General features: G+C 51.6%; 1 protein-coding gene across 1 annotated transcript in view; it reads right to left on the bottom strand.

Moving 5' to 3' along the window:
- DNAJC22 (DnaJ heat shock protein family (Hsp40) member C22) overlaps positions 1-20,637 on the bottom strand; it is a 39,813-nt gene extending 19,176 nt beyond the window's left edge. Inside the window, exons 1-2 of the mRNA XM_040977706.1 lie at positions 19,798-20,637; positions 16,977-17,158 (exon numbers count right to left, since the gene is read on the bottom strand). Coding sequence (XP_040833640.1) covers positions 16,977-17,158; positions 19,798-20,637 — 1,022 coding nt within the window. The remainder of the gene's footprint in view (positions 1-16,976; positions 17,159-19,797) is intronic.
- Between the last annotated feature and the right edge of the window lie 2,239 nt (positions 20,638-22,876).

Raw genomic sequence — 22,876 nt, 5'->3', positions numbered from 1 at the left:
TTGTGGCAATTGGAAGAGAAAGAAGACCAACTGTGAACGTGAAGCAAAACAGTAAATAAAGCCAGCTTCTTCACACAGCCCTAGCACCAGAGGTGTGTCCCACACAACAGGAACTGCCCGAGACGCCCCAAGAAGCTCCAGCGACACCTGGAAATCAGGCTTGCATCGGAGCTGGCTTGCAGTGACACCCCAAACCCAGGCTTCTTCACAAAGGGGGGGGAACAGAACTCAGGAAATGAGCCTGCCCGGGAGATGGCAGTACCCGACTGAGAGCGCGTGGAGAGCCCCAGGGAGGGGCGTGCTTTCCTGTGACAGCCTTAGAGCGCCACCTGCAGCTCCGAGCCAGGACTACAGGCAGACTTCCCACCCTCACTCTGTCCCAGAAAGGAAAACTACAACACACCAAATTCAAGACAGGGAGCCCTCAAAAGGCTCCCAGGCCCTCAAGCAGATCCAGACAAGGCTCAAGCATCCAGAAACGGTGTAGGGATCTAGGCTGACTTGGGAGCCACGCTCACAAAGCAGCCCAAACAGCTAATAAATTCCTAGGCTGCTTGATTTACAACGTGATGTATGTGCAGACCTTGAGAACTTAATAGCCCCACAGTACCCCGTTCTGTCCAAACACATCTGAGAATTGCATTTAGTTCTGGGCACCACAATTTAAGAGCAATATTGACAAGAGCTATAAAAATGTTCCTACCCTTTGACCCAGTAATCCCACCCGTGGGAATTTGCTCGAAGGAAATATTTCAAGAAAATAGATGAATTAGAGGTTTGAAGATATAGATGCAGTGTTCTTTATAACAACATGTGTGTGTGTGTTACATAAAATCTCAAAGACAGAATTGTGTTCAGCACTAAAATTAAATGATGTATTATTAAGAAATATAGCATGAAGTTTGAAGAAATTATGCTAAATGAAGGAAGCCAGACACACACAAAGGGCAACATTCTGTGTGATTCCATTTATAGGAAATGTTCCAAACAGGCAAATCTACAGAGACAGAAAGTAGATGAGTGGCTGCCAGGGCTGCTGGAGGAGGGATGGGAGAGTGAATGCTAATAGCTTTGGGGTTTCTTTTTGGAGCTGTGGAAACATTGTGGAATTAAAGAATGAAAACAATTGTACAACCTTGTGAATATGTATCCAAAAAAAAAAAAAAAGCCCGCTGAACTGTTTTAAAAGGGTGAACCTTATGGCATGTGAATCATATTTCGAAAAATATATAAAAGAATCTTACAATAATATTCAAGAGTGCTTATTGTTGCGTAAGTGTCCTGAATTATCTTTTTAAAATCATCATTATCATCAGGGAAGATGAAAAAATGAGTTCTTGATATATTTCAGCCGTGCAGAATAAAACATGTTCGTGTATGAGGACTAGAAGACAACATAACGACTAAAAATGAAGAATGCTATGCAACTGAGTTGTTCTTGGCAAGGGGGGGGCGGATCGTGACATTGTTCCTCTAGCAATTAAATTTGTTTTCCCAAAGCAGCATCCAACAAGAGGGTAGAGAGCAAACGACATGACAATCTTTCCAACACAAACCCCAGCTGAAGGTGTAAGAGCCACAGAATCCAGTGCTGAAAGCAACTTTATTTATTCATTATTATTTTTTTTTAACCAGCTCCCACTGGTTTAAGTGATGCCAAGTATGTGCTGGGCAGAACCAGGCTGGACTGTAACACCCATTGGTTCCAGTGGAAGTCGGGAGTGAAAACAGAACCAACCCAGCCATTGCAACCACCAGCTGATTGGAGCGATGGACGGTGCCAGGCCCTGTACTTGTTAGCACATACAAGAAGTTTCTTTGGAGATCTTCCTAATCTAAATGCTGGACTCAGAACCCTAACGAAGAAAAGAGAGAAGACAGAACAGGGCAACCAACCATCTAAGCTATGATGGACTATGTCAATCAGTGGATTTTTCAAAGACCTCATAGTGCTTGGAGTGGCAAGATTGGCAGCGATTCATAACTGTTGAAATATCAAAACCACTTGAGCAAGAACCTCAGAGCATGCCCCACATCCGGGACCTGGGGAGGGTGGGAAATTGGGTGGGCCTTCTCCTTTAATACCCCCCCCTTTAAACATGAAGGAAACAATATGGAAAACATACTAGTCTTATCCACTTTCCTGTAGCCCTTGAACCTTCTTACCCTAATTAACTATGTAAAGAATGTCAAAATAAATAAATTCTATTAAAAAATAAAAAATAAATAAATAAATTTAAGTTGAAGGGCAGAGAGAAAGAGAACTAGAGACAGAGGTCTTCCATCCGCTGGTTCACGGCCCCAGAGGTCCACCAGAGCCAGGGCTGAATCAGGCCAACAGGCCCAGGACTCACTCCAGAACTGGCAAGGACTGCTCCCAAGGTATGCATTCGCAGCAAGTTGGGAGAGAAGTTGGAGCCAGAATTTGAATCCAGGAACTCTAAAAAATAACGTGAACATCACAAGCTGCATCTTTTTTTTTTCAGATTTACTTATTTATTTGAAACTTCAAGTAAAACACACACTTGTGTATCCACCCCCACACACGTAGAGGTTTACTCCCCAGAGGGCAGTGGTGGCTCGGCTTGGCCATACTGAAGCCAGGAGCCCGGAACTCCACATCTGCACCTTAGGGTCCCAAGCCCTTGACCCATCTTCCCTGCCTTCCCATGCGCATTAGCAGGGAGCTGGACAGGAAGCTGAGCATCCAGGACTTGACCCAGGGCTCCAGTATGGGCTGCCGGTGTTAAAAGAGAAGTTTAGCTCACTGAGCCACAACATTGGCCCCCTAACACAGCATCTTGACCCCTGTGCCAAAGGTCCTCCCATTGATTTTATTTGTTTGTTTGTTTGTTTATTTTAGCCCACGCATGTTATCATCGGCTCCGTGCACCAAGTCCATCGCTGCGGGACAGCGACACCGGCGCTTCCAAGGCGAGGACTTTCAGGGCTACGCTATCACGCCGGGCCCTCCCCATTGATTTTAAACGTCATCTTGAGTCTAACTTCCCCCCCCCCCCCCAATCAGGAAGGAACTGAGACCCCAGGGAGGGTGGGAAATAGCTCAGCTGAAATCACCAGGTTGCTGATCACCAGAGACAGTGGACTCCCACGCCTTCCCTTGACTGTCCCTCCTGCTGCCAAGCCGTGGAGCCTCCTTACCAAGGCAGTGTCTGAAATGGCAAAGGAGGCCTGCAAAGGATTCGCAACGGAGCGTACTTTCCCACTAGCAGAGGGCTGAAGTTTCTGTTCATCACAAGAAAGGACAGATCTAGAAAAACTTCTGGCACACAAATAATTTTTTAACAATAAGGGAAGTCTAAAAGATAGGGATTACTAATTCAAGCAAAAGCCTAAGCCATCATCTCAGAGACGTAAGTGATGCCCAGGCTTCTGCCTGATTGGGTGCTGGGGCAAGAAGACTCCTGTTTATTCGCGATTCTGAGAGAAATGAGACTACTGTGGTTTTTTTAAAATATTTGTTTTTATTATTTTTTTGTTTTATTGGAAAGGCGGATATACAGAGAGGAGAGACAGAGAGGAAGATCTTTCGTCCGATGATTCACTCCCCAAGTGAGCGCAACGGGCCGATGCTATGCCGATCCGAAGCCAGGAGCCTCTTCTGGGTCTCCCATGCGGGTGCAGGGTCCCAAAGCTTTGGGCCGTCCTGGACTGCTTTACAGGCCACAGGCAGGGAGCTGGAAGGGAAGCGGGGCTGCCGGGACTAGAACCGGCGCCCATATGGGATCCCGGGCGTGCAAGGCGAGGACCTTAACTACTGCACCATCGCGCCGGGCCCTAAATGAGACTACTGTTATCCAGCAAAGCAATAGAGGTGGGAAATCAGAGAGGCTCGTTTGTTAATGTCTTAGACTTAAATTGTTTTACCAACTTTCTGCTTTCAGTTGGTTGACATTAAATTCTCCACAAGTTCAATATTTGCAACCAGCATTGTGGTATAAAAGGTAAAAACACAGCTCATGACACCAGAATCCCACACAGACACTGATTCATGTCCTGGCTGCTCCACTTCCAACGCAGCTTCTTGCTAATAGTCTGAGAAGTTAGTGGAGGGTGGCTCAAGTATCCAGGCACCCGTCACCTTAGAGGGAGTTTCAGAGGAAACTCCTGGCTCCTGGCTGTGGGTCTGGCTCAGTTTGGGTCATTGTGTCCATCTAGGGAATAAACCAGAGGGTAGAAGATATCTTTCTCTGTGTGTCTCTCTCTCTGTCTCTCTGTCTCTCTCTCTGTAACTCTTTCAAAATCAATAAACAAATCTTTTTTTTTTTAAAGTTCCAAATTCATGTGCCTCTGTGCCACTTCCTCAAAAACATGCCACCCACTGGTAGTCAGTCTGCAGATGACACCTTCTCTGGGTGTCTGGATAGCCCAGCCCCAGGAGGGGCTCAAGGTCAGCTCCTGCTCCTCAGCCAGGACAAGAAGAAAGAGGAAATCCAAGCACATTAGTCACAATACCTCTCATCTCTTTTTCCTAATGCCACAGCCCACACCCACAGCAATCCCCACCAAGGTGGCCAGTGGCTGCAGAGTCAGTGGCAAGGCAGCCGAGTGGCAGCAGCTGGGAAGCGTATGCACGGACTGTCCTGCTTGGGGAGGCTGGCGCTCCAGACTTCAGAGAACAGCCTCCCTACGGACGAGCATCTTACTATCATGGGCAGTATCTCCTCTGTTCAGATAACACTGCAGGTTCTCTCGTTTTGAGGGCCTCTGCTATTATAGATGGACCCCAAGATCTCTACCCTGTCTCAAAACTATAGCCCCTCCTCAGCCGTAGGCAACTGCTTAGGCAAGCGTTACACTGCTGGGAGACAAGCAGCCAAGGCTGCCAGACATTCTGGGCCTGATTAATGCCAAATTTCTGTGAACTATACCAGTGTGCCAGCATAGTTGCCTATGCTATTCTATTTTTCTTTTTTCAAAGATATGTGGGGAAGGTGGGGAATGGCGGACTGGAACACTGCACTGTAGCTCCCAGGTGGGGGCACTGCAGATTGCCCAGGGAAGGGGGTCCAGGAACATGCTGGAGTGGGAGAACTGAGGGCATATTTGACCGAGGAGGAATGGCTTCTGAGGACTTCCATGGACAAGGCCATGGCACTCACAGGTAGGCAAGGGGACTGAGACAGAGTGATTTAGGGGGGAAAATCAGAGGAAATGTCCAGATCAGGCCAAGGCACCTACCCATGAGGGAGGCCTGGGCTGGCTAAGTAGCATTAGTTACTACTCAATGTCACATGCAAAAGCTGGGGTTGGAGGACATGCCTGGCTGGGAGCACTCTGCAAGTATTGGAACAAGGGGTGTGCCATGTCAGGTGGGTACCACCAACCAGAACATAAGAGAAACCGGATCTGGGGGCAGGTTCTATACGGGATTTGTGGACTTGCCTCCGTGGGACTGGAGCACCTGCCAATTTGCACGCAGAGATCTGAGGGTGGTGACAAGTTGAGCCAGGCTAAACCATGAAATTCATCTGATAGGAACCTACATTCTTACCTGACATAACAGCCAGGGCTGGGAGGAGGCCGGGCCAGGCCAGGTTGCAACACCCACCAGCAAGAACTGAAACTGTGTGTGGGCCGTGCCAGGTTGGGTTGAAGTAGCTGCTAGGACACGCAAGGTTCAGGGCTGGGAACAGACCCGGTAGGAGAACTCTGGGGACTCCCCTGCAAGGCTGTCTTGCACTGAGGAGTGCAAGAGCTGGTCTGGGGGCAGACCAGGCTAAGTGAGGACTATAGTATCGGTCAGCATGCGTGTGAGCTGGGTTATGGAACAGGCCAAACTGGGCTGGGCTCTAATACCTGCTGGTGCTTCCAAGAGCCAGAATGGTATGGGGCAGGCTGGGTTAGGCCACTGTGGCATCCACTGTTTCACATGAGAGCCAGGTCTAGAGGTGAGCCAGGCTGGGGTAGCACATACCAAAAAGAGCCTGAATGAGTGAATGCCAATGGGGCTAGGCTCCAGTACCCACCTGTGAGTGCCAAGACTAAGGACTGGCCATGCCTGGCTGGGCTATGGCGTCAGCTGGCACATGTAAGCTCCTGAGCCTGGTAGCCGAACTTGGGAAACCCCTACTGCTAGGTTGCAGCTCCTGCTGGTGAGCGTAAGAGCTGGGGCTGGGAGCAGGCCAGGCCTGTCAGCATATATGTGAGTCAGATATGAAGGAGGGCTGGGCTGGGTCAGTCCATAGCACACATTGTTTCAATCAAGAGCCAAGATGGAGCACAGGCCAAGCCGGGTTACACTGCAGCACGCACGTGCTAGTTCACATGAGGGCTGGGAGTGGCCAGGATATGCTAGGCTGCTGCATCCACCAGTAAGAGTAGAGACTGGAGATGGGCCAAACTGTAGCACCTGCTGGCGAATGCCTAGGCTGGGAGTGCTCCATCTCAGATGGACCACAGCACTCACCGGCATGCACAAGATCTGGGGCTGGGAGCAGGCCTGATATGGGAAATTTGGTGAATCCCTTGCTGGGCTGTTGCTTCCACTGGTGAGTATGAGAGGGGTGGGCCAGACTGGGCTAGGCTGCCATACCCACTGGCATACATGATAGCCAGAATGGGTGCAGGCCAGCTAAGCTAGGCAAGTGCCAGGACTGGGTACAAATGGTGTCAGGCTAGATCATAATGTCCGCTGCAGGTACAAGATTAGGAAAGGGAAACAGGCCTGGTAGGGAAACTCTGGGTATTCTTGCTAGGCTGTTGAGCATGACAGCCAGGGCTGAGGCAGACCAGGCTGGGCAAGATAGCAGCACCCATCAGCATGCTCATGGAATGGCTGGGTTTGGGGGCAGATTGCAATGAGCCAAGCAAGCTGCAGCATGCAGCATGCATGGGTGTGCACAAAAGCCAGATGGAATGTGGAGCAGACCAGACTAGGCTGCAGCATATGCCAGCACACAAAAAACAGGGCTGGGGAAAAAAATCCCGAGGCTGGGGGTGGGCCTGGTGGAGGTTACTGGGGGTCATCCCAACAAGGCCGTGATACCCACTAGTAGGTCTATGGTGTGCTGCATGGGCTTGGCTGGGTCACATCACCCATCAGTTCACACGAAGCATGATCAGAACTGACCTGGCAGCTGCATCCACTGGAGTGTGCATCCTCTGGTGCAGGCAATGAACTAAAACCTGACACTGCACTACCTGACACATGCAAGAGTCGTCTGAGGTCACCCCAGGCAAGGCTTCTTGGGGAACTCCCAATTAGATGCTGGCACTCAAATCCCAGCCACAGGGAGAATTACCACCTATGTGGTCCAGCCTTGGAGAGCGAGTATCAGGACTGGGCCTCCTCAGACGCAGATGCTGATGCCTGGGCAGTGGACGGCATGTCCAGATGCAGAGGGGGAACATGACAGCAAGCTCACCTAGGCCAGCAGAGGACACCGAGTGCCTCATCAGAGGATGGAAAGCAGAACAGATTGGACCACTCTCCTGGCCACGCTATGCAACATGTTCCTGGGCCTGGGAATGCATCAAGGTGGGCTGGATCAGCCAATAGACCTTGGAAAGATTTTCTTCATCCTGGTGCAATGAAGCTGACAATGTCTCAGAATTATCAAAACTACTCAAGCGACACCCTCAGAACACTCTTTCCCATGCAGGGGTCTCTAAAGGATCATCAAATGACTGTCCGCTGTGCCCAGATGCTGATGTAGTTTGACAGCAAGGAGCAGTCCCCTTCTCCACCTCTTGGGAACACAAGAGAAAAAAAAAAAAAAAGAAAAAAGAAAACTGCAACATTTGTCCCAGCTACCTTCCTCCATGCCTCCACCTTTCCGACTCTAATTGGAGGCCCACATGTGCACCCATCCCTCTCAACTATGTGAGCAATGTTGAAAATAAATAACAAGGGCCTGGAGTATTAGCATAGTGGTTAAAGTCCTCGTCTTGAACACGCCAGGATCCCATATGGACACTGGTTCTAATCCCAGTGGCCCCACTTCCCATCCAGCTCCTTGCTTGTGGCCTGGGAAAGCAGTGGAGGACAGCCCAAAGCCTTGGGACCCTGCACCCTTGTGGGAGACCCAGAGGAAGCTCCTGCTTGTGGCTTCAGATCAGCTCAGCTCCAGCCATTACAGCCACTTGGGGAAGTGAACCATTGGACAGAAGATTTTCCTCTCTGTCTCTCCTCTTCTCTGTATATCTGCCTTTCCAATAAAAAATAAATAAATCCACCTTCCTCTTGGGTTACCACTGCCACTGGAAAGCATGAAAACTAGGACTGGGGCAGGAGTGGCTAGACAGAACAGCATCTGTCAGCATGTGTTGGGGCTGGATAGTGGGGCTGGTTGGGTTAAACTAGGCTTCAATGTCCATTGACATGTAAGAGAGCTGAATGGGATGTGGGACAGACTGGACTGTACAAACTGGTAAGCACAGGACCCAGGGCAGGGGACGGAACTGCTGGGGGTTATTGTGGGTTGCTCTGACTAGGCTGCAGATCCCACTGGTTCATGTGAGGGCCGAGTGTGTACTGGGCAGAATAGGGTTGGACTGCAACACCCAACGGTTCGTGTGGAAGACAGGGCTGGAAACAGAACTGACCAAGCAATTGTAACCACCAGCTTATGGGGCGAACTGCCAGATGGGGCCTGCCCTCAATCCCTCCCAATCCCACTCCCCACACCTTGCAGGTCTACCTGAACGTAAGGGGCTCCAGTTGCATCCATCTCCCCTTTTCCCGCTGATCTCCACTGCCTCCAGTCCATTCCCTCCCTGCTGGAATAAACTTCCTAAGGTACAGAAAAAAAAGAAAGAAAGAAAAAAGAAAAGAGTGCAGGTTCCATTGTCTGCCAAGGAGTGTGAGTGTCAGAGCTGAGCCTCCTAAGAGGCTCAGACGGAGCAGTGGACGGCATATCCAGGTGCACATGGAGGATATGGCAGTCCATCAGAACCTGCAGAGGACACCTGGCACCACAACAGAGGACAGAACAAATCAATACCCCAGCCACATGTTGGCAGTGAAAAACTGGGCAAATAGAGACTCTAAGGTGGACTATGTCAATCAGTGGATTCTGCAGCGATGAAATTGTGCTTGGAGTGGCAAGATTGGCAGCGATTCATAACTGTTGAAATATCAAAAACACTTGAGCAAGACCCTCGGAGCATGTCCCACATCGGGGACCATGGGATGGTGGGAGGCTGGGTGGGGCTTCTCGCTTTATTTCCCCCTTGACCCCAGATACAGAAAAAAAGTGGAAATAATAGTCTTACCCACTTTCCTTGAATGTTTCTGCCCTAATTAACTATGTAAAGATTGTGAAAAATAAAGAGAAAAAAAAGTCTAAAAAATTTTTTTTTAAGTAAACCAGCAAATAAATAAAATGTAGCCCCTAGGTAGTGGAACCCAAGTCACTTCACTGAAGCTGGAGCTGAAGGAGGTTAGGTTGGTGTTTTTTAAAAAAACATTTATTTATTTTTATTGGAAAAGTAGATCTAAAGAGAGGAGAGACAAATCTTTCATTCACTGGTTCAGTCTCCCTAAGTGACCACAACAGTTAGAGCTGAGCTGGTCAAAAGCCTGGAGCCAGGACTTTGTTCTGGGTCTCCCACACAGGTGCAGGGTCCCAAGGCTTTGGACCGTCCTTGACTGCTTTCCCAGGCCACAAGCAGGGAGCTGGATGGGAAGAGAAGACACGAACCAGCGCCCATATGGGAGCCTGGTGCTTGAAAAGGGAGGATTAGCCAATCGCATTGTACCTGGCCTAAGACTGGTCTTTCCTTAAAAACAAACAAACAGGGCCCGGCGCGGTGGCGCAAGTGGTTAAAGGTCCTCGCCTTGCACGCCCAGGATCCCATATGGGCGCCGGTTCTAATCCTGGCAGCCCCGCTTCCCTTCCAGCTCCCTGCCTGTGGCCCGGGAAAGCAGTTGAGGACGGAGACCCGGAAGAGGCTCCTGGCTTCGGATACTATATAATCGATTATATAGTATCGGCCCGTTGCGTTCACTTGGGGAGTGAATCATCGGACGGAAGATCTTCCTCTCTGTCTCTTCTCTCTCTGTATATCCGCCTTTCCAGTAAAAAAATAATAAAAATAAATCTTTAAAAAAACAAACAAACTAAAAACCAAAACTTTAATTGGGGTGGGAGATGAAGGGAGAAGCCGGCTAGCAGGCTAAAACTGAAGCCCAGAACTCAAACCAGTTTTCTCAGGTTCCAGGCTAACTTGAGCTATCATGGCCTGCTGCCTTGCAGAATCTGCAGTAGCAGGAGCAGGCCCAGGCCTCCCAGACCCTCTGGGAAATGGGCATTCCGCGTAAGAAATGGGGAGGGCTCACTGGGTGCGCCCCAGGAACCCATCACTCCCGTTTACTTCCTCATGATCACTGAGTGGGCATTCATACAGTAGTTTACAGGAAACAAAGAGAGATGTTTTTAGGGCCCGGCGCGGTGGCGCAGTGGCACAGTGGTTAAGGTCCTTGCCTTGCACACCCAGGATCCCATAGGGGCGCCAGATCTAATCCCAGCAGCTCCACTTCCCATCCAGCTCCCTGCTTGTGGCCTGGGAAAGCAGTTGAGGACGGCACCCTTGTGGGAGACCCGGAAGAGGCTCCTGGCTTCAGACTGGCATAGCATCGGCCATTGCACTCACTTGGGGAGTGAATCATCGGACGGAAGATCTTCCTCTCTGTCTCTCCTCTCTGTATATCCGCTTTTCCAATAAAAATAATAAATTAAAAAAGAGAGAGAGAGATGTTTTTAAATTAGCTATTTTATTTGAAAGGTAGAGAGACAAAGATATCCCATCTACAGCTTTACTCCCCCAGCCAGAACTGTTGAGGCCATGAGTGAGGGTGTTGATCACAGCTTGCCAAAAGAGTGGCAGGGGATGCAAAACGAATAAAGCCATTGTGGAAAACATGATGAATATTCCTCAAAAACAAAGAAAGAAACAAAAGTAAAAATGAAGCTATTGTAAGGTTTAGCAACCCCATGCATCTCAGAGATCATCTGTTTTTGCTGTAGTCACCCCAAGCGCCTGTTGACAGAACAGTGGACAAACACTCAGTTATACACAGAAACCATCAGCTAGCGAGCCCTCAAGGAGAGCCTGCTGCTTGTGAACACACAGAGCTGGAAGACAAATAAGTCAGGCCCCGAAAGGTGAGTCTTCCATGATTTCATCTACATGCAGATTCTACCAAGAACGCACACAGCCAGAGAACAGAATGGACAGGCAATGCGGCACAGCAGGCTGTCACTGCTGCAGTGCCTACACGCCCATCAAAGTGCCTGGACTGAGAACTGCCTCCAATAGACTCGGGGGCAGTGGGTGCTGACTCGGATGTTCAAGTTCCTGCCACCCATGTGGGAGACCCAGATGGGGCTCCTGGCCCAACCACGGTTCATTCAAAAGTGAGTCAACAGATGCAAGATCTACCCGCCCCCCCCTCATTTCTCTTCACTCAAATAAGTAATCTCTTTTTGAAAAAGTAATAATAGCGACAGGCACTGTAGCACAGTGGCTTAAACTGCTGCTTGCAATCCCAGTATCCTACAGCAAAATACCAGTTTGAATCCTGGCTATTCCACTTCCTATCCAGCCTCCTGCTACTAAGGTTCTTAGAAAAGTCGCAGATAAGTACTTGGGGTCCAGTAACCTACATGGGAGATCCAGGTGGAATTACAGGCTCCTAACTTCAGCCTAAAACACTGGCTGTCACACCGATATGGGGAGTGAACCAGCAGATGGAAAATAATATTTCTCTATTATTATTATTATTACTTTGTGTCCCAGCTGCTCTACTTCCTCAGACTCCTGGCTTCAGATTGGCTCAGCTCCAGTTGTTGCAGCCGCTTCAGGAACGAAATAGCCAATGGAAGATCTTTCTTTCTATATCTTCTTTCCTCTGTATATCAGCCTTTTTAATGAAATAAATATATATAAATATTTAAAATAATCATAAGTTAGACACATACCGAAAAGAAAATGCAAATGTCCAATAGCATTTGAAATGCTAAACTCCCCTGGGAGTCAAGGAAATGCACATTAAATTCATTTGATATTATTCTTCACCCATCACCTTGACATTTGATAGTGCATGGCGTAGGCTTCAGCCACGCCTGGGCTTGTAGGACACTGGGGGTGTGGGCTTGCAGGGAGGGAGGCATGGGCTGGCTCCAGCGGGGGCTTGCAGGGACCTGGGGGCTCTCATCCAAGCAGGTGGGGTGAGATTGGGGATTTCCCCACATGCTTGACCCAGGAGGGGGCGCGGAGTGGAGTCCTGGATTCACATGCTGGTGTGGGGTGCTGGTGGACCAGGGTGGAAAACCCAGTGACTATGGATTGGTCAGGGAAAGGGGTAAGGGAATGTGGGGGAGGAAGGATTGTTGAGGGACTCCCACCCACAAGGCCACAGTACTTGCAGGGAAGCAAGGGGTCTGAGAGCGGTTTGCAGGGGGGAAGCTGCAGGACTTTTGTGAGTCAGGCAGGTGCCCCAAACCACATGGGAGATCCGAGTTGGGCTAATTAGCATGGATTACAGCGGACCACCCCTCACAGGCCCACACTAAACCTAGGACTGGGAGCCTACTTGGCAGGGGCAAGAGTTGGAACAGGGGACAGGTAATGTTAGGCTGGGCCATGATACCAACCAACACAAGAAAGAACCAGGACTGGGGGGCAGATTCTGTGGGGGATCTGTGAGCTCACCCCTGTATGGAACTGCAATTTCCACTGGGTGCTGGGGTTGGGGACAGACCAGGGAGGTCCAGGCTGTAGCACCCACAGGCATATCCAAGAAGAGGGTGTGGGGTGGGCTTGGCCACTACATCCACCAACTCATACAAACGCCAGGTCAAAGGGGGCAAACTATACCAGGCGGGGGTCTAGCAGCAACTGGCACATGTGAGATCTGAGTCTGGAAGTGAACCTGGTGGGGAAATTGTGGAACTCTCCTGGTGGGCTGTAGCTCCCGCTCGTGAGCATGTAATTCAGTCCTGGGTGTTGGTCAGGCTGGGCGAAGTAGCTCCACCTTTTCTGCATTGTGCAGGTTGGTTCTGGAAGGGGGACAACTAGGCAGGGCCAGGACAACCTTTGCTCATTGGCAAGTGCAGAAGTCAGGCTGAGGGCGGGTATGGCTAGCTAGTCTACCACATCTACGGGTTTGCATGAACCAGGGATAGGAGTAGATGGCGCAGGGCTAGCTGCAGCATCCACCAGTGAGAGTTGGAACTGGGGCGGGTCAGTTCAGGTCAGGCTATAGCATCCAATGGCAAAGGCCAAGATGGGGGATGGGTTATGCCAAGCTGGGTCAGAGCAACCACTGGCAATGCAAAAGCTGTGGCTGAAAACAGGTCTACTTTGGGAGCTCAGGGGATGCCCCACTGAATCAGTTTCCACTGGTGAACACAAGAGCCAGAGTGGGGGTGGCGATCTGGGCTGGACATGACTACAATGTCCCTTAACATGGATGTAGACTGAGTGTGTGTGTGTGGGGTGGGGGTCCCAGACTGCAGCACCCACTGGTGCTCATTAGACCCAGGGTAGGTGTAGAATAGGCTAGGCTAGGTCTCGGCTCCCAATGAGCCACGCGAGAGCTGTGTCAGGGTGTGGTCCAGGTGTGACTGGGCTATAGTACCCAACAGTAAGAACCAGAATGGGTGCGGGCTGGTTGAGTAAGGCCACTGTTCCTGCCAGGACAGGAGGTGCACTAAGTCAATCTGGCCCAAGGACCCGTGGGAGCAAGATTTGTCACTAGGAAGAGACTTGATAGAAGAGTTTGGGCAACTTTATGGTAAGGACGTATCCCTGCAGGTGAGTGCAAGAACCAAGGCTGGCAGCAGCCCAAACCAGACCAGGTTACAGTACAAGCTGGCATATGTGTGGCTCAGGTCTGGGGATGGGCCAAACGGAGCCAATTAATAACACCCTCTGGCAGATCTGAGACCCAGGATAGGGTGCAGGACAGGCCGGGTCAGGCTGCATCAAGCCAGTTCATTCTGGAGCTGGAACTGGGGCTAGCTGAGCTAGGCTGTAACATCTACCAGCATGAACTAGAACTGCGGGTAGTCCAGGCAGGGTCAGACTATAGCACCCTCCAAAAATTGCCAAGGTGAGGCAGGCCATGCCAGACTGGACAGCAGTACCCACCAGCACACATGAGACCCAGGGGCAGGAGTGCGAGCCCAGTGGCAGGGAGGGGGTACCAGGGGCTCCCCTGCAGGGACACTGATCCCACTGGTGAGCATGAGAACTGGGATCAGAGGCAGACCAGACCAGGCAGGGCTTCAGCACCTGTTAATCTGCATATAAACTGGGTTAGGGGGAGAGTCAGACTGGGCTGACCAGCTGTACCCACTGGTGCATACATAAGCCAGAGTAGATGCAGGCTGGTTGGGCTTTGGCAAGTGCTGGGACTGGGGACAAGTCCTGTCAAGCTAGACTGCAAAACCGCCTCGAGAGTTTAAGATCCAGGACTGTGAGTGGAGCCAGCAGGTAAACTGTGGGCACCACTCCGATGGGCTGCAGCTCCCACTGGTGAGCATGAGAACCAGGCCTGGAGACAACCATGGCTAGACAGGCAGTGAGATGCCCCCTGCACGAGTGTGGACTGGATAGTGGGGTTAGTTGGGTTGAACTAGGCTTCAACTCCCATTGACATGTGTGAGACCTGAATGAGATGTAGACAGATGGGACCAGTCTACTGCGCATATTGGCAAGCATAGGAACCAGGGCTGGGGGTGGGCCTACTGTAGGTTATTGGGGGTCACTCCAACTAGGCTGCAGCGCCCGTTAGTGTACATGAGGGTTGAATATGGGCGGGTAGATTTGACTTGACCCCAACATCCATTGGTTTGCATAAGAGATAGGACTGGAGACAGAACTGACCCAGTAATTACAACTCCCGGTGTGTGCATTGGCTGATGTGGGTGACAGACTGAGCTAGACCCCATTTTGGCAATCACACACAAGAGTCAGGTGTGGGATCACTTCAGATGAGGTTTCTTTGACAATCCCCTCACACTGAACCGCTGGACTCAGAACTCCAACCATGGGGAGAATTGCGGGATCTGTGGTCTGACCATGGAGCACATGTGTCAGAACTGGGTCTCCTCAGCAACTTAGAACAGAGCAATGAATGGCATGCCCAGATGCACATGGAGAATATGGCAGTCTATTGGAGCCTGTGGAGGACACCTGCTACCATAGCAGAAGGAGGAAGGGCAGAACAAATTGATCACCTACCCCAGCCAAGCATTGACAACAAATATTTCTGAGGGAATGAGACTATGTCAGCCAATGGGCCTTAGAAGGATTACCTCATCCTTGGAGTGGCAAGATGGACAGCATTTCAGAGCTCTTGAAACGGCTTGAGCAGAACCCACTGGGGTCCCTGGGGTGACATTGGTTGGCCATTTCCCATCCCCAGCTACTGAGGCAGTTGGGAGACTGGGTGTTGCTTCTCCCTCATCTGCCTCCTTCCCCCAGACACAGGAAGAAGAAAAAGAAAGTGTGGAAACAATGGTCTCACTCGCTTTCTAGTAAACCTCTATGCTGTCCATCCTAATCAACTATGTAAACTTCAAAAATAAAATGTAAAACAAAACAAAAAACCAGTGTGAGGATGAGAACTGCACATTGTTATCCAAGCCACCCGTGAGACACGACATCCACAGGCCCCTCTTTACACGGAGGGTCCCATGAAGAATGAAGCTACCCCACAGGCAGCAAATGATATCCTGTGAAGGAATGGATCCTGTGTTCACATAACACCCAGCAAACTATTCTCTTTGAGGATTGAATTAACCAAGAGTAGAGATAATAGCTTGTGTTAAAATCTGTCCAATGGTGGTTCTCTTCCTTAACCTTCAATCCTGCAGGTATGAACTGGCTGGCGCAAATTCCAGCTGGGAAGTAAAGTAACTGTTTTCTTCTTGGGCGGATCCAGTCTTTGGGCAGATGACAGAGCATCAAAGCAAAGCCTGATGCAGCATTCACTGCTCTCCAAATCATCAGTATACCAGCATGCAGTAATTTGGAATAAAGTTTTCTGCATCCTTTCACCAAGAACACACACACACACACACACACACACACACACACACACTCACAAGCAGGAAAACTGCAGCAAAGGTTCAAATTTTTACTACCGTAGTCCTGTCTCCAGTCTTCCTCTGCAGACAGACTTCCTGGCTCTCGACACTTGACTGGTCACCCAGAATTAAATAAGGTCCCCTGGGGTGCCTGAGCTGCTGGTTCCTTACGGTCCCCCCCAAGTCATCAAAACGACACATGTTCTCCATGAAGCTCCCTCAACAAGGTCAGCTGCCCCTTCTCCAATGTCCCAGTAACACTCCCCTCGGCTCTTGGCTGGAAACAGCAAGGCTGTGTCCCTGTGCCATTCCCTCCTAAGGGAGTAGGGTGTGTGATCAGAGCAGACCTCAGGTCTCGGACCTTCCAGTCCGCCATGCGGTTCTCCCCTAAGCCAAGGCACTGCCCCATCCCCTGCCACATACACACAGCACAGCAACTGGCCCCAGAATTTCAAAATTCTAACCCAAGTTTCAGCCTTTGTTAATCTACAGAAGAGGCCAAAGCTCTCCTGTTACAGGCAGTTTTATTACACACTAGAAACTTCCCATTTGTTCTGCCACCCCCTAACCTAAGGCTTTCCATATTTTTTAAATGCTAAATAAGATTTCTTCATGACATATTGATGTACAACAGGTTGGACCAGAGGCTTTTTGTATCCTTCAAAAAGATGCTTTATTATTTTTATAACACACCTTATGTTCTCTGCCTTTAAGAAAAATGGTCAGAAATAAAGCAACAAAAAATTCAGATTGGGGGGACACACACAGGCTTTCACCATAACCCTTCCACCCCTTTAAGGTTTGCTCATCTCGCCTACAAGCTTATTTCTTCAACGCTGTTGGGATGCTTTGGGTCAGCAAGCAAGACGCCAGCACTGCTGGTCAGCATGCACGGTGAGGAAGGCTGGCTCTCACCTCCCGGTTGCCCTGGCTCTCCTGGGCTGACTCAGGACTTCATACGCAGCCTGGATTTCCAGGAATCGCCTCTCGGCCTCCTCTGACTGTTCCCGGTTGTGGTCCGGGTGCCAGACTTTCACCAGCTCCCGGTAGCGCTGCTGTATTTCTTCATTTGTCGCCCCTTCTGAAAGGTCCAAAACCTGATGGAAACAGAATTCATCATTTCACAGGCTGTGAACCTGGCCCCCTCCCTGCTATGATGCTAAGTCAGGCTGAACTAATTTCTACTGACTCATAGAAAAGGTCTCAGCTTACTGCAGTACTCCCTGGCAGGCACAATCCGGAGCTGGGAACAGGCCTGGTCGGGGAATTGTGGACACGTCCCTGTTTGGCTGCAGATCCCGCTAGTGAGCATGACAGCCAGGGCTGGGGATGGCCCAGGCTAGTCAAGGCAACAGCACCTGTCAGCATACATGTAGGCCGAGTTTGGATGCAGGTTGGGCTGAACTAAGCTTCAGCATCCATTGGTGTACACAAGAGCCAGACGGGATGAAGGATGGACCCAGCTAGGCCACAGCACATGCTGGCAAAAACTAGGACTTGGGGAAGGCCTGCTGGGGATTACTGTGGACCACCTCAACTAGACTGCAGTACCTGCTGGTGTGTGTGAAGACCAGACCTATGGTGTGCTGCATGGGCTTGGCTAGGTCACATCACCCATCAGTTCACACAAAGCATGACACACGCAGCTCGATCAGAACTGACCTGGCAGCTGCATCCACTGGAGTGTGCATCCTCTGGTGCAGGCAATGAACTAAAACCGGACACTGCTCTACCTGACACACGCAAGAGTTGTCTGAGGTCACCCCAGGCAAGGCTTCTTGGGGATCTCCCAATTAGATGCTGGCACTCAAATCCCAGCCACAGGGAGAATCACCGCCTATGTGGTCCAGCCTTGGAGAGCGAGTATCAGGACTGGGCCTCCTCAGATGCTGATGCCTGGGCAGTGGACAGCATGTCCAGATGCAGAGGGGGAACATGACAGCAAGCTCACCCAGGCCAGCGGAGGACACCGAGTGCCTCATCAGAGGATGAAAAGCAGAACAGATTGGACCACTCTGGCCAAATTTTACAGGGAGTATCTGGGTCTATGGATGCACCCTGAGGTGGACCTGGTCAGCCAACAAACCTTAGAAAAATTTTTTCAACCCTGTTTCAATGAAGCTGATGTCCCAGAACTAACAAAATCATTTAAGGAACACCGTTGGAACATTCTTCCCCCAAGATGTCATCAAGTGGGGGGGGAGCGGGTTTTGGGGAGGGGAGGGGGGAATCCCAGTGCCTGTAAAACTGTGTTTCATGATGCAATGTAATAAAAAAAAATTTTCAAAAAAAAAAAGAGATGTCATCAAGTGACTGTCCCCTATGCTCAGGTGTGGGTGATAGCAAGGAGCAGTCCCCTCTCTTTCCCAGGAGAAGAAAATAATTAAATAACTGCAACATTTGTCCCACCCACTTTCCTCCATACCTCGATCCTCCCCACCCTAACTAGAGGCCAACATGTGCGCCCATCCCTCTCAACTATTTAATCAATATTAAAAATAAAATTAAAAAAATAATGCCAGCCTCTGGACGAGCTGTGTGCCTCACAGCAACAGCTACATGTTCCAATAAAGGAAAATATTTAGGGCCAAGGAGTAGCAAGTTAAGCCTCTACCTGCAACACTGGCATTCCATATGGGCACCAGATAAGTTCTAGCCTCTCTACTTCCAATCCAGTTCCTTGCTAATGGCCTGGGAAAGTAGCAGAAGACAGCCACGTACCAAGGCCCCTGGACCCACACTGAGAGTCCCAGAAGAAGCTCCTGGATCCTGGCTTTTGACCGGCCCAGCTCTGGTTGTTGTGGCCACTTGGGGAATACACCGATGGATAGATCTGTGTTTCTCCTCCTGCCTCTGTAACTCTGCCTTTCAAGTAATTTATTTGAAAAGCAGAATGATAGAGAAAACTTGCCATTGCAGGTTCACTCCCCACAGCCAGGTCTGGGTAAGATTGAAGCCAGCAGCCTGGAACTCCATCTGCTATCCCGTACTAGTGGCAGGAACCCCGGGGTGCTCAGGCCCTCACCCCATGCTTTCCCAAGCACAAGAGTAAGGAGCTGGGTCAGAAGGTAGAGCTGAAAATACTCCAACCAACCTCTCCAATAAGGGCTGCTGGTGTCACAAGTGGCGGCTTAACCCTCTGTACCACAAAGCCAGCCATCAGCAGGTGCCCTTCACAACTTGACCTCCCTGATGAGAATCTCCCCACAACAAAAACCGATGTGCATAAGCATGTTTACAGTAGCTTTCTTCAGTAGAAACCAGTATCACAGAAGAAATGACCCAGACACTCATTAGCAATGACACAAATAAACAAATGATCGTCCAATCACGTAAAGCAACACAAGTGCGTGTGACTCAATGGAGACTCCAGCACGGAACACATGCTCGATAACTCCATTCACCTAAAGGTCAGGAATGAAGGCCACTCATCTATGGTGGCAGAATTCACAACAGAGGCCTCCTCCACAGGTGGGAGTACCAACTGTGCTGGACGTAAAGCGTCCTATACTTCGGTCTGACTGTTGTGTACCCCAAACCAGAGCATTTTCTAATGCTACATCTCAATACAAAGTCAGCAATGTATACATGGGCCTGTCCCACTCTTACCTTGCCTAGTAGCACACAAAAGCCCTAGGGAGTTAGGGATCCCTCCCTAGGGCCTGGCCAGTTAATTAACAAGGCTTTGCTAAACTTCCATAGCCCCCCAGGCAGGAGTGAGAGAAGGGGAGCCTACCTGGGATGCCAGCCTCCGCTTCTCATCCTGAAAACTGTCCACAAACTCATAGAGCTTCTCCCACTCCTGGAAGGAGCTGCTGCTGAAGCCAGGGTTCCCCAGCAGCAGCCACCAGGCACGGCAAGGCAGGAGGAGGAGACCCTCCACGAGACGACTGAGCAGTGGGAAAAAGCTGAACCAACTCAGGAAGTAGCCCAGGGTTTCTGCCACATAGCGGAGGGTAGCAGCCGTGTTGCAAAGGGTGCTGTATGCCAACGGGCCCGTGAAAGCAAGGTAGGCCAGGCCCAGGCGGTACAGCCGCACGCTCAGTGTCTCAGACCTTACGGGAGATTTGTAGCGCCGGTGCTTCTGGGCTGCGAGGCTGGCAGCCAGGCTGATGGGCAGGATGGCCACAGGGCGACCGTAGAAAATGGGAGAGGTGAGAAATGCTGCCCCGAGCGTGTTCTTAAAATCTGAGGTCTGGCTGCCGACAGCAGCCACCAGCAAGACCCCTAGGCCCACTGCCAGGGGCAGAGCCACAATGTAGAAGTTGGCCATTGAAGAAAGAGAGACCAGAGCCACGAGGCCAAAATAGATACCCACTAGGATTTGGGCAACAAAACGAATGGGACTCAGAGGGGGTATCCCCACTGCTGGGTTCGGCCTCTGGCCCTGGGCTCTGTTGGCCTGAGCTACAAAACTTGGGAGCTTCCAGAACTCCCAGAGCCAGCCCAGCCCAGCGCCACCCAGGGTGAGCATCCAGAGGAGGGCGTGGCTGTCCCTTCCCAGGTACAGATGGTGGAGCCCAGCAGGGCCCCCTAGAGCCCAGAGGGCATAGGTCACCAGGAGTCCCTTGGCCATTGTCCAGGCTGAGGTCTCAGCCCAGTCGGCTGGGACCTGTCATTGCTCGGAGTGCAGAGATCACATCGGGACACTCTGCCAGATTCCTGGCTCTCGTGGGCCCAGGGTTAGCCTTATCCCCTAAGAGAGAAAAAAATAAAACACAAAATAGTATGATTACGCTCAGGAACCATCTCCTCTGTGCCCCTGCAATGCTAACCCTTACCCCTTGTTCCAGCACGTTTTATTCAAAGAGAACAAATAGCTGGTTCACTCCCCAAATGCCCGTGATGGCTGGAGCTGGGCCAGGCTGAACACCACACAGGTCTCCTGGGTGGCAGGAACCAACCGGCTACCTGAGCCATCACCTCCCAGGTCTACATCAGAAGACGGAAGCCTGGTACACAATGCAGGCCTGTTGACGGGGGATGGAAGTGTCTGAACCACTCCAGTTTAGAAAGCTTCTATAGAGACTAAGGGCCTGTGCCAATCCAGCTCTGCCCTTCACAGCCTCCAAACTTAGGGATGAAGAATGCTTTCCAAGCTTTGATTTGAGAAACCGGGCCCTGTAAAGGAAACAACACAAACTAAAAGCTCACAGCTTCTCTTAGTCTCAGAGGGCCTGGGAGGCAGGCAGGGAAGGCTTCCCAAGTCCTCCTGCGCCCCTTTAGTTCCCATCACGGCTGCCTCAGACACCCCTGGCCCAGGATTCAGCTCCTTGCCCTTGCACTGAAACGTTCTGGAAACTACATTTTGACCTGGACCTTAACACCCACGCAAATTCGACCACCTCCTTCCGAGGCTGCACCACGCCTAGCCTAGCTTACAGAAAGCCCGGCTGTGATTCACGCCCCCTAAGTGCCCGCCGGGCAGTAACCGCAGCCCGAGTGGAGCAGCCATACCTGGGCACACCGCGGGCAGCCCCGACGCGCCACGGAACCAAAATGGCCCCGTCACTCCCCTCCCGCTTACATCCGAATGGACTTTGTCTTTGCAGTGTCTGCCGGGTCACAGCAAGCCAGGCCCCTCCCCGAGGCCCTCCTCCAGGGAGATCCCGGCCTGCGCTCTCGAGCAAATTCCGTCTTCTGGCTGCCCTGACTTGGGCTTCGCCGCGCCCACGCCACCCCTGGGCCAAGCGCTGCCCCCAGAGCACCGCGGCGCCCCAGCTGGCATTCCCGCTTGCGGCAGCGCGCGTCCCCAGACTCACCTTGGCGTGATTACGGGCCCTGCCACGGCCCGGGGCTGTCTCCCACGCAGGGGCTGCCAGGCGAGAGTCAAGAGGCGGTGGTCCGCTAAAACAAACAAAAAGGAAGCCAGCTTCCACGGCCTGCATCGCCCTTCGTACTACAAACGAAAGGGCGTCTACGCCCTCCGCGTAGGCTGCACACTGCACCGAGACCACGCTGGACGGCTCCACGTCTGACTCCTCCCGCAAGTGTGCCTGGCTGCCTAGTAGCCAGGCCTCCTACTAGGGTCTTCTTTGTCTAGATCGGAGCCCCAAGGCAGAGGAGCCCCGAGGCGGCTCCGCCCCGTGCCCTGGGCGAGAGGCTGAAAACTTGACAGCCGAGGCAAGGAAGGTGGAATGCCGCTCCAGGCGAGCCCGGGCCCGGGCTGGAGGACTCGGCACTAACGTGCGGCCAGGATGCCAGAGGCCTCCAGGCCTTTGCCCCCGGTTCCGGTCCTGGGTTCTGTTAGGTGACCTTGGCCAAGTCTCGCCGCATGCAGGCTGGGCCTCCAGTTCCCCGCCTGTAACGAAGGGACTTGGAGCTCCCGGGTCTCCCGGCCGCTGACCCTTACAGCAGGCAAAAGGGCTCTGTTTCCCTCCGAGCCCCTGTCTGGCCATCCCCACCCCAGCGGGTCAGAGGGGTAGGAAATGCGCTCCTTTACAAGGCCCCTTGGGGTCCCGCCGGCGGCCAGGAGACGCCCTAGCCTGCGGCTGGGGGCGGGGACCGACGGGGCGCTGAATAATGAATGAGACTTAATTGGGCCCGCACTGCGCCGCAGCGCGCTAAGCTAGGCAAACAGCGCGGACGACGGCGCCGGCGGCCGCAGGACAAACAAACTCGCTCTGGGAGCGGGAGTCGGGTGCGGGCGGAGGCAGTGGGAGCCCAGAGGCCGTCGTCCGCAATGCTGAGTGGGGGGTCACGAAGAGGAGGAGGTGGCAGGGCTCCACGTTTACAGAGCCTGTGGAGGAAACTGTGTAGGTAGAGCAGAGGGAGCGAGGGGCCCGAGGGCGATGTTAGCGCGAGGAAAAGATGGA

Source organism: Ochotona curzoniae, unplaced genomic scaffold (genome assembly GCF_017591425.1).
Source record: "Ochotona curzoniae isolate NIBS_2020 unplaced genomic scaffold, NIBS_Ocur_1.0 contig_1014, whole genome shotgun sequence".
Classification (NCBI taxonomy): domain Eukaryota; kingdom Metazoa; phylum Chordata; class Mammalia; order Lagomorpha; family Ochotonidae; genus Ochotona; species Ochotona curzoniae.
The sequence above is the reverse complement of the archived record's forward strand: the minus strand, read 5'-3'. Positions and strand labels throughout refer to the sequence as shown.